Source organism: Bombus impatiens, unplaced genomic scaffold (assembly GCF_000188095.3).
Source record: "Bombus impatiens unplaced genomic scaffold, BIMP_2.2 scf_0344, whole genome shotgun sequence".
Classification (NCBI taxonomy): Eukaryota; Metazoa; Arthropoda; class Insecta; order Hymenoptera; family Apidae; genus Bombus; species Bombus impatiens.
The window spans coordinates 331,796-345,043 of NT_176763.1; the positions used below are offsets into that span (position 1 = coordinate 331,796).

The 13,248-nt window shown below is 32.5% G+C and overlaps 1 protein-coding gene across 1 annotated transcript in view; it reads right to left on the minus strand.

The window, feature by feature from the left end:
* LOC100743380 (leishmanolysin-like peptidase) overlaps nucleotides 1-13,248 on the minus strand; it is a 211,686-nt gene that overhangs the window by 57,647 nt on the left and 140,791 nt on the right. The window contains exon 3 of the mRNA XM_003489547.4: nucleotides 9,926-10,026. Within this exon, the coding sequence (XP_003489595.1) occupies nucleotides 9,926-10,026 (101 nt within the window). The remainder of the gene's footprint in view (nucleotides 1-9,925; nucleotides 10,027-13,248) is intronic.

The window sequence follows — 13,248 nt, forward strand, 5'->3', positions numbered from 1 at the left end:
TATCAAGTTTATCCGCGTGAAAATTTACTACAGAGATTTTTGTTAAATTGAAAGCGAATGTATGCAATGTTTCAATAAAATGCAATCTGATTTGCTGCGCTTTTAACTGGCCAATTTCAAAGCACGTTTATACGCACCAGATGGAATAAACGACTGCGTACGAGAGCAAGGAATTAATCAAAAACAGTTGGAAATGAGCCGGATTAATTATTGCAATTACGATAATTAACGGGATTCGACTCTCATCATGCACGATTGTAATACTAAATGACATTGTTAATGGGTTTTAATAGAAAATAAAAATAACTTATTTGCAAATGGAATACGTATTACATGTATTTTACAATAGATTGGAAACCTTTCCAATAATTATATTGATTAAATGGACAAATATTTTTTTCAATTAACTACATTGATGGATCTATCTCTATCGATTATTATAACATGAGCCTTAAGTTAAGTGGAAAAGTTAATATCAGTTAAATACATTTTTCAGTTAAATACATTATCTTAACGGAAACCAGGGGACCGATCAACTCGTGGTGTCGATTATGATAATCGTAACGGGAATTTACGACTCCAGTTGACGTGTTTCCTCGCGATTGCGTCTCCCTGCGATTGGTCGAAAATACATGACCTTTGATTCATAGGAAGGCCAAATTTTTTAATGCCTTAGTTAATTTAGTGCTTAACGTTATATAAATCTGTTTAACTGTATATAGCAAAAAGAAGCATTGGATAAGCACATTCATATCAGAAGGCATATAACATAATTTGCAATTAATTAATTCCTTACGATATTTAAAAAAGACTGTGTATCTATACAGTTGGAGAACTACAAACTTGCATAACTTTACTGTCTTTAAAAATATCTTAATATCTAAAAGGACGTCCACGAGACAAAGCGATCACCAAAGTTCATTACGAAGTTTAACAGGAGTTAAAGTATTGCTTAAAAAAGCAATATGAAAGTTTCGTTCATTACTGACGTGAAAGGCGTTGAAGCCGGTTTCAAGGGTTAGAAGAGAGTTATGAGTAGTTGGAAAAGCAGTGCAATTTCTACCAAGTCCAGTTCTATTCTCAACTAGGAGGAATTCTATTTTAAACAGATACATTATTTTATATATGTATCCATTATCAGATACGCAATGATCGACGACTATTAATATCCTTCTATCGTTCTTACGATATAAGACTCAGAAATTAAAAGTTTAAAAACAATTTTAAAGATTTCATAACTTCAGAAGTCCTTTATATTTTTTAATACAACATCACTCGACATATTATTCTATTGTTCGGTCACTTTGCCATTTTCTGCGATATGATAGAAAGCACTAGATCTTTATGTTTAGCTATCCGTCACGCTGTTCGGGCTGACCACTCGTTGACTATAACTACTTTCCTATATCGACTCCTTTAAATCTATAGATATATTATATCTAATTTTTGTAATACATATAATTTGTAATATATAATACGCGTGTAATATATACACGCACGTATAATTAACAGAATTACAAATTGTCTTAAAATTCGATTAAATTTTTAATTAAACGTACACATAATCTGCTCTAAGACACCGTAATCTCTTTACTCAGGAATTCTATCGTGCTATGGTCAATCTGATCTTGTTAATCATGTCATTATTAATGTAAATAATCCTAGAGAGATGACGATTTATTAAACTGTCGTGCCATCCTTAAACATTGTCTTTCACAGGTAATTCCATTTTATGTACATTATACTAGGTTGAGCAATTAGCTGGTTTACATTCCATCGAAAGATTACATCAACTGTTATTAGTTTCATATAACATCCATATATAATTAAGGAGTAATTTACTTGTCTCATTTCTTTCCATGAATATTGCATCTTCCATAAAAAAAATTAAAAAATTCGTACCTTTAAATTCTTGAAACAATTTTTATAAGATTCTTCGAAATATGTATTACTGAAAGCTGAACAAACTTATCACTCAATCCTACAATACATAGATTAAATAAAAGGGTACTATGCTACGGATGTTCACGCAAACGTACAGTATTATAAAACACTACTAAGGAAATAGAACATAAGCAGAGATGTGTTTCACTCTCTAAATATTATAACGTATATCATTCTTTGGATATTTCATATATTCTGTATATTATATTCGTTCTGTGAATTTGTGCAATTTTAATATTACCCATAAACGCATAAACATCTGCAGTCCAATTTATGGCGAATGTATAAAAAGGGTTCGTCGGCTTTTCTATAAAATAATTATGCCATTTGGAAATATGTGGCTATAAATAATCAAGTTGTTATCATACCATAGCAAAAATCCGTACTGTGCCACGAAGAAAAAAGCAATGCCGAAATAACGCCGCGAGTTACGATGCATGATATAATGCATTAGCCGTTCTGAACAGTGGCAAACATATGCGATGTAATTAACAGTACCGATAAGCACATATGAATATTATGGTTAATTTACGATCACGGAGTACAGCCGTTGAATTTACGAGATGCCGCTCGGGGGCATTTCCACCCAAACCGTACGGCTGCAGAGCGTTACCATTGCGCCAGGGCAAACATTGACCAAAACGAAAGCTAGGAGAGAGCACAAGTGGGCGACGCGACGTGGGGTTAGGGACCGTGTAGCCTGGCGAGGAACGAGAGCTACGATGGTCAATGTACAATTTACACGCGCGAATGTAAACGGCCAATTAGAACGATCCTTTGATGCTTGAGACGAGTCGAAATCGCATGCCTGTGTTTCCATCGTGAAGGCCTAGCACGGCTTTGAAAAGAACGCCATCAACGTTAATATTTTACGAACAGCTAACGACAGTGACCCCGGACTGCGTCCCAGTCTCTGTTGATATTTGGCGTGCCTACGTAATACCCTGAAAACTTGATAGGAAACTGCGAAGTTCCTTCAATTACCCCACCTCATCTATCACTTTATCTCTATTTCCTATGAGTTTTAAGATAGATGCATCGGAATTGTCCAAATTGTGCGTGTATGTTTGGATTTCTGTAATCTTTGGTCGAAATAACTTTTAATCAATCGGAAATTTTGAAGGAAAATGTGAAATCAATTTGAAGTGGATGTGATATTAAGAAGATTAAAATGACGCGAAAGTGTGAGCTACGTCTAATTACCACAATCTGTGTTCCGATCTCCCTCTCTCTCTCTCTTTCTCCTGGGAATTCCAGTTTCGAGATACATAGGCGCATCGGAATTATCGAAATGCAAACGTAAATTTAGATCGGTGTAGTCTTAAATTGATTGGAAATTCTGAAATAAAATGATTAAGAATGACATCGAATAAATGTTACTTATAAAAGATTGAGATAAATGATAACTTAAAGTAACGTATTGAATTAAAATAGACGTTGAAATAAAAACGACTGAATAATCTGAAACAAATGTAATTTTTAAATGCGAATAATCGTTTTTGTTTTAATATATACGGGAACAAATTTTCAAGTTATTTTTCAAAATTGGATTATACTTTTATGCTATACTTTTATACTTATACTAAGCTATACTTCTATGTGCAAAATATATGTTACGATATATAATACAATATGTTCTAGATCTTCTAAAGATCCCAGTTTACATCTTATGTATGGAAATGAAAAATTACACGTCGTTACTTTCACGGTGGCCGCGAGAATCGAAGATTACGCGACCCCTTTATTTCCTTGCAAAATTTCATTACGTGTAATTTACGCCAAAGACTATACATCGTCCGGGCTGATATTAGCGTGAAAGTTGGTGAATACCAAGGGTGCACGCCACACTTCTCTTGCATCTCAAGCAGGAGTTAAGCGCTTCTCCGTAGTAGGCATTACTTTTAAAGTGGAAAATAATAAATTGGTATACCGCTCTTAATACGGCACTCTAACTGCACACAGTTTATTCTTGTTCGCGCGATATTAATGTACGATCGCATAATGAACAAAAATAATTCACGGTAGGAACAAAGGTTCGAAGAAAGAATAATAATAGTGTGCTGGTAATAACGATTCATAAATTATGATTGTGTTCTAACAGTAGATTTACCCGCTCAAAATTGATGTAATAGTTGATTTCGTTTAAATCTGGAGTACACGACAAAAGAGTATAGAAAATTAGAAAATTAGAGGGGCCAGAGTAGGAGAGATAGCGAATGAGGGAGGAAAAGGTAGGATTGCAGACTGGGTGAGAAAATTGGGAAAAAAGAAAAGGGAAAGAGTGAAGAGAAAGGCGCTATCTAGCCAAGTAGGTAAAGATTTATGCAATAGATAATAGACATATATAATAGTTAAGAGTTAGATGGCAGTCGGTAGACAAGGAATAGTAAAATAAAATGAGGTCATGTGTGTGAAAGGATGGATAAGTATGGAGATGGTTAAGAACAGAACGTGCATGACGATAGAGAGATTATTTTTATTGTAAACCGAGTTTCTTTTATGGTCGTGAGGCTAATATAAAATATACTACTACTACTACTACTACTACTAATAATAATAATAATAATAATAATAATTGATTTCATTTTAGTTCTATCGACGAACGTTGTGAAGAAGGGGGGAAAATTTCCTGTCACGAATCTGATGCAAGTAGAAACATTCAGGACATAATATCAAATAAGTATTTTAAGATGTTGCGGTTGAAGATAACAGCAACGTGACAGCGACGTGACAGCGTCGAAATTTCGAGAATACCTCCCAAGGAGAGACAGTTTATGACAGCTTTGTTTCGCGAGTCGGTGACGGCTAATGGTACAAACCATTAGCTGATGTATTGGCCGACGATAGAATCACGGGAATTTAATCGGATATCAACCGGATGACATTGTTTCGTATATGGAAATAGACGTAATTCAGATAAACGAAAATTTGACAATGTTAGAGAAAATGAACGAGATAATATTCTAAGAGCTAATTATACACTTTCAGTTTCGTCTAATTCTTTGATCCTATCGTATAAGTTGCCCTTTTAAAAACTATCAATTATTTCTGATCACTTGGGATAACTTTCATGAGATACATTTCTTAATTATTATGATGCGCTTCAAGTATCATTTAGATTTAATAAATCGAAGTGTTTTATAAGTTCGCAATAGTTAAACTTGAACATTAAGCATAAAGCTCCTTTCACATTCGTTTTTATAATTAATAACCACCGTTTTCTATCGTCGGTACCAATTTACAAAATATGAAGGCCTACTCACAGTTGCCTATACACACATCGATACTTATTAAATATATGTATCTGTTCTGATCAGACACAAACATTTGGCGTAGATCCATTCCAATGAAGGAAACCTTTCCCAAATATCGCCGACGGTCATGAGTGGATGGCAAATTGAATAAGAGTATGTCAATTGTGAAACGACCCTACACATGCAGACAGTACGGTTCATCTGGCGCGTGCCCAAGTTTTTCGTCGTCGACGGAAATTTTAACGCTTTCTATTCGATTGGACACCATAGCCGATCTCCCGAGAGAGTACGTCAAATGGTTGAATTCAGTCGATATCGATAGATCCGGCTTAATCGGTTAATTCTGTCCTCTCTTCTCCCCTCTTTCCTTCCTTTTTTTCTATCTTTTTTTTTTACTCGCTGCGATACGAGCGACACGGGATTAATTATCGGTAACGAGAAAACACGATTAATTACCGACGACAGTTTCTGGGCAGCTAGAATGAAAATTCGGCCTCGTCGTAATTCACGGGGAATTGGCTGCATTTTCTCAATTAACTTGCAACGCATTTATATGTATCGGTGAAAGTATGTTCTTGCCAATGTTTTAACAAAATTCAGGAACACTGCTTGGTGAAATTTTGCGCGAAAATATTTCGACTGTTATAATGGACTAACAATTTGTTGCGTAGAAATGTTAAATAATAAATAGAGATAATTAAAAATACAAAATATAAATAAAAATACTATAAAAAATACTTAAAATTAAAAAATACTACATATACGTGGTTTTCTTAGAGAAAATGACATTTTCTATATTTTATAGTACGAAACTTTATTTTTGTTATCCACATTTAGGACATCTGATGGCAAATGTTTGATAATGACATATGTGAATTTAAAGTCTTTTCTATTAACGAGAGGTGTGGAATATATGTGTTTGAAGTGCTGTCGAAAAAGGTTACTTTTAATGAGAGAGTAAGCTTAAAGGCGTACATCGTTTGTTGGTCGTGTTAGCTACGCGCTGTTGAAAGTAACATGAAAGAAACTAGCGCGTACTTGAAATTAAATGAATAGGTATTTCTATGCTGGATGTATATCCTTAAAAGGATACGAACATAACAAAATAGAAACTGTACGTTTCAAAGTACGCGTTTACTTTTTAGTTTCTTATATCGCGCATCAATAAATGTTATTATACTTGTTGTAAGATTCTTCGCTGTATCGTTGTGTACGACGTTGAACAGTTTTATGTTAACGAATGATTTACAATCCCTGATTTGTCAAAGCGATACTAGCATAAATCAATAACAACCCCACACTCAACATATTAGAAAAACATGCATTAAATTAGTTGAAGATTCTTAATTCGGTGGACCAAAGACATTCACTTTTCGGGAATTTGCTTACTTTTAAATTTATTAAAAAATTTCGACCGTTCAATTTGTCCTATAGAAATTGTATAATTCTAAACCGGAAAAAAATTGTAGAAAATATTTTGTACAATATAACATGGGTAACGAGTTATAAATAGGCGGAAATTAATCATTTTAGTATGTATAAGGTTGACACTTCATATTGTATAAGCATTGTTTATGCAAGCTATGGATTTACATATATTTTATATGTATAAATGCACACGCATGAAAAGATCTCATTTCACGCGGACTACCATGAATCTTGCACGAAAAATATAAAGAGTAGCTAAATACGCTTGCGTGACTACATAATTTTACTTTGTATTCGTATAGAAACATTAAGTTACTTGTGTCTAAGAATAAATGGTTTAAAAGATATTTTGACCTTAATTTCGTAAAACATAGGAGAAACGAGATGAATGTAATATATCATAAATATAAAAGTACAAAAGTTACATTTCGTCTTGCTTACTTACTAGTTTCGCTACTTATTACTTCTTTCACATATTGAATTTTGCAATATTCAAGATAGAATATCTTTCAAACTAATTGTCTTCGAGCACAAGTAACTTGATACGTTTAAGTTTGTTTAATGAAATGCCCGTCTCTCGAAGTTACATCTTGCTTTTAACACTAAAACTACCACACCAGTCAAATTGACTGATTTTATAATTTTATTTTAAAATTCTTACTTCATGTCATATTTTCTTTCCGCAATGATAACTAAAGGAATATAATGAATTTTATTTTGTTTTTTATATATTCAAACTCAAAATATAAAAACTCTACTTATCAATATCAGTCACAATGACTGGTACTTGTCAAAGTGTAAAAGGGTGCTGCAATCTGTTTATCAAACCCCAATTAACCAGTTTCCTAGTTTTGTATGTTTTTTAAATTTTTACTGCGTATCATTCAATATGATGTTATCGGGAAAATTCCAGATCGATCGCTAGAGCGCTAGATGTTAATACTAGAAATACCACACCAGTGGAAATGACCGGTTCTACAATTTTATAAATGTGTCAACTTTCGTTTAGGGATCATAGTCCCACATGGATTAATAATACCAAAAATGTACTACATTACATTGTATTCCTTCTGTAAGAAAGTAATAAATCAATAAATATAAAAATATTCTATTATTACATATTTTTTAAAGACCAGTCAAAATGACTGGTTTTGGTAGAAATAATTTCGTGTTAACTATCGGTAGTTCTAATGTTAATAAGTTGTAAATCTGAGAGTAAACTATTAGCAGTCTTTTGAATATGACATATTCTGCACGAAACTATATTGTATGTCGCGTTGCTACTTTATACGTATAATCTTACTGTTCATATTATATAGAAATTATGCTGTAAGCTATATTAAACTATAAGTAAGTGATAAAGTTTGGCTGGAAAATCTTGGAACAGGTTGAAGATACATTTTAATATATTAATTGCATCAGTAGGAATGAAACAGATAATGCAACCCTCGATCTAGATATCCATTCAGATACAGTTAAGATATTGTGAATACATGTCCAAGACTAGAGAAACTAGGCTGAATACACGATAGGAACTTACGGAGTACTACTCGGAAAGTTATGCTCCGTGCCACGGTGGCATTTAACAACTGCAGAACTTCCGGTCCGGAAGTTAAAAGTTACTTCGTTGCGACTCCTAGCGACGCAAAGCGCGTCTCACCCAGAACACGTCCTGTTCACGACATACCCACAACTTTATTTAAGAATTTGCGTCAACAACTTTGGATGTGAGAATATTATTTTATCTTTCACCTTATTGTCCCATTAAAATCTCCTTCATTTCATTTTTGCAATGACGATAAATATATCATTATATAATTAATATTAATAAATAATAATTTCATAGAGAGATTTGTTACTTATATGCACAAAATAGCGTTAGTTTCAATATAAATAACTTGCACGAGCATAATTTATATGGATAAACGGCATTCATTGTAATTCGTTTTATATTTAAAAAATATTGAGGACTATGTGAGAAAGACTACATATTTGGTAGTTGAAGGGAACATCCTGTTATATAAATCCACTAAATCATATAATTACGTGTGTGATAAATAATGATTTTAAAATATCCAGAAAGATGACAGAGATACACATTTAATTCCAAATAATTTTTAATAATATAAGAGTGGATTTCTTTGTTATATCTTAATATATTTTCTTCTGTGGTCTTCGATCGTAAAGTTCTATTAAAAATTATACAACTGAATAAGTTTCTCAGATAGTCATTTGTGCATCAAAAGCTCTGAAACTCTTAAGGAATACCTTCCTTCATAACTTCTTTTAAAAGTATATTTTCTTCCTTCTTTTTCGTTATTATATCAAAGACTGATAATATTTCATAATATGCTACAAGCTTAATTGTTTAAAAGATTACTAAGTCTTAATTTCAGTTTCTAACTATAACATAAAGTAAACAATTTCCTGATATCCTTGTTTCAAGTGTATCAAGTATCAGCAAGTTATGGATGGTGTGTAGCAAGTATACATCAAGCTTCGTTCAGCCGATCGATACTAATATAAACGTGTGGTGGTGAAGGTTCTACGTGAAGTATCGTGTGATGCATAAATCACTTTCGTTCGAGACACCTCCCGTTTCTCTTGCCCATCGTATAGTACTTTATATAAGATCTTGGCTGCAACGTCTTTGCATTAGTGTAAAAAGAAATACGAAGCTTGGTGCTACATACGGTTTCGATACTAAAGTATCAGCGTCACACACCCGTGTTCTAGCGATATCAGCGTCTACTTTTACCAGAAGCAAATAAGACGACAAATTGCCAACAGAAATTGCAGTCACTGAGAATTTTGTCTATGTTTTGTATTGATATAATGTAACGACAAATGGATGTAGCTTTGAAATTTAAGAACGTTTTCTACGTATCGAATTTATAGTATAATACTGCAATTTCTAATAAGTTTGAGACAGAAGCTGAAAGAATATTGAAATTAATAACTGAACTCTGCGATATTACATCTGGATACATAAAAGTTCATATATTTATATATTAACTACGGAAATAAATACAAATAAAATTTAGATGAATAAACGGTACCAATAAGTTCCAACCTTAAGATCCGTTGAATTACTCACGAAGAGCTATTACCTCTTACAAATAGCTAAAAGAAAGAAAATATACTAGCTTTTAATATCTCTTAATACCTTTTAATAATATTCCAAGATCAGCATAGCCTTCATTCTATGGCAACAGTTTTTTAACGCTTGTGCATTGTATGCTTAGCTGCATATCTAATATGTGTTAATTATATGTATAATTAATTACATGCAAACTCACCTGTAGACGCTTTCATCGTACGATAGCAAGATCCGAACCGGCTGACTGATACTCCGCTTTTTCACTTCATGTGCTGGTTCTATGTGAACGCCATGAACAACCTATAAAACAAAAACAACGACGATTAAATCAAATACCATTTTGCAACCAACAATAGCGACTTAAATTAACAGTTTGTACATTTTTCTATATGAACTTAAAGGGAGGAAAAATTGTCATCAAAGAGTCAATCATATTAATCTATCATTTTAGAAAGATTTAAGATATCTCTATTCGACTTAAACAATGTTTTTAATGCATAAGTAATTTTAGAAGACATTATGTGACAATTCCATTCCAAGAGTATTTGAATTGTAAAACAGACATAATTCTTATAAATATAGTATATAATGAAAAGAATTGATCGTTGGAGAAGCACATTGATTCATATGAAAATTACTTTGATTCAGTACACGATATTTCCAAGAAACTATGTGTGATTGAAATTAAGAAGCATTTTGTATTCATCAATCCAATATAATGTTCCACGTATCTTTTCCTGGAAGAATAAAAGCAATTTTACTGCTATTGCGCAACTTGCAGCTTACGTTGTAGAAATAAAAATCTGATTCTGTAGAAGGGATATATTCTCATATCTTGAATCAGCATAAAAAGCATGAGAAAGTAAGAGAGAGAGAGAGAGAGAGATACATATATATATGTATATATATCGATCGAGAAAACAAAAGGATAAACGACCGAAAGTTTGAAAGTTTCAAATTCACTCATAGCCCGAAGGTTCTGAATTCTGGGCAAAAGAGTTTCCAAGCTTGACTGAACAACCCTTCCAGACTCTTCGAAACTTCTCAACATTTAGAACAATTTGGATTTTATAAGGACAAATATCACAGAATCCTACAAAAATAATTTCTCTCTTTAATTTAATTCATTTCAACGTCATTTAGCATATAGACGCTAGAACATAAGATTACATATAAATTTTTTATACAAGAAATATTATGTAATAAAGAAAATACACATATAATAGAATAATTAGCTACTCGAGAATTTCCGCTTGAAATAAGTCGTTCAATTCTAAGTAATTTTTTCAACTTTATTGTTTAACTGCATCTGCGAATATACATGTGATTCAAATCAGTACACTTATGTAACTTAAATATCCAGATTAAATATCAAATAATTAAAAGGAAATTTCATTATTTCACACGACATTATGAATGTGAGGTGTTGTAGTATTGTACTGTGTATACACAGTGTGTCATTTTAATCGACCCAATATTGCAAATATCTGCTAAACAATCTGTTATTCGAAAAAGTGTTTCAAATAAAACTTGTTTTGTTTCAGCGACGTCTTATAATGACCAGATTTGTCTAGGTAGAGGCGTTTTCGAGATTTCAAGATGAGCAACGATCTTTTAAATGGAACTATAGCTTTTTTTATACACATTCGATACAATTTTTAATTCTCTACAAAGAAGTAGATATATTATCAGATATAGTAGATATTTTATTAGAAGTGATGCTTAGTTTAAAAGATATTTCGATTCCAACTTCATCAAATTGAGTGCATGGAAGACAAGAGAAAGGAACGTAAAAGCATTGCATTGACTATCCTTATCTTTCATATTGAAGAGTTTTACGAGGTTAAAGTTCAAATATCTTCTAAACTAATTATTTTTTGATTCAAGTGCCTTAATACCTCTTGTAAAGAATTAAAAAATGCATCGAATAGTGTATAGAAAAGTGTAAAGTTCTGTTAAAAAATGAGCCACCATGAAATCTCGAAAGCACGCCTACCTAGATAAGTTTTATTTATTTTTATTTTATTTTTTTTTTTATACAGTTTAGCAAGTATTTGCATGGATCGAATAAAACGAGACACTTTGTATGTACATTCGTAACATCATACGTATAAAGTAATTGAATTTCTTTCTCATTAGTTGATATCTAAAACTATATAACTACGTCCAAAATTATTCTATTTTCTATTCATTCATCGATTAGCTATCATCTCAACACTTGCCTATTTCAGTTATAATCGTGTTAAAAGCTTGAAACATTTGCCGCATATTGTGATTCCTGGAAGCACGAGATTGCACTCTGAATTTGCAGTGTCGGACGAATCCAGAAACCAATCGGATTCATGCAACATGATTTAGCGTTGAGGTCGCGTCTGGTATTAATGGCAATCAATTATTGCATATTCTGATATACTAACTCACGAAGTTATTCAAATGTTTACAGGCATTTTTTATGAATATGCATATTACACGTGTTATATAAAATATTGTGAAAAATTAGCATTAGCTGCATTGAAATTAGCATTAGCATTAGATTACATTGGTATATCTTAAAACAAATCTGAATAAATGAAACATAAAATCCCATAAATGCATAAACATCTTCGGTCTACTAGAGTAAATAAAAATACAATACGATGCAGTAACAACTTTAAACCAATTACAAAAAGGAAATTACCAAAATTCTATAAATGTTACTTTCTTATTAAACGTTAATTTTATTATCAACATGAAAATTATATGAAATTTCTTATTAACGCGAAATAAACTTAATCCAGAATTAACGTAACTTATCTTTACAGTCAGGGAATTTACACAGACATACGTTGTCATTTCCTATTACTTGATAAACCCTGTGATAGGGGTGGAAATTAGGAGAAGTCTCGAAGTTTGATAATTAAGAGAATATTAGTCAGTACGCGCTAAAGTGGTCTGTAAGTTACGAAGGAACACGCTTAGCGTACCATCGTTATCTTCTATGTTATACGTACGTATATGCGCATTTCGTTACCCTCCCGCTTTACCTTCGATCTTCGATCCAACCTTCACGATGCTCTGCCCCTTTGGATAGTAAAGTTAATGCTGTCCTAACCTCTCAAGATATCGCATTATCGTTAAGAAGCTTTTCGCGCAAGTCATAAACTCTCCGCAAGTATAAAACTAGATCGGATTAAAACTTAATGCGGATCCTCGCATAATTGCATTCCTGGCGAACTCCTCTCCTGTGACAATGAAACCGATTACACGATATTTGATACGGCTATGTACCAGACCACTTTAGAAACGTCGGATTAAAAGTGAAGCAACCAGTAAACAGGGATGAAAACTTTAAACTGCTATCTACGATCTATGTAACGATTATCTTAAAAATGGAATGTTTAGCGAGCAGCGTTTAAAGATGTACAGTAGAATATATTGCTTAATATTCGAATTAACAGAGGAGATAAAAATATATGGATAATACAATTTTCAGATAGTAAAACGATCACATTTTTAGTAACAAATTTTAGTAACAAGTTATTT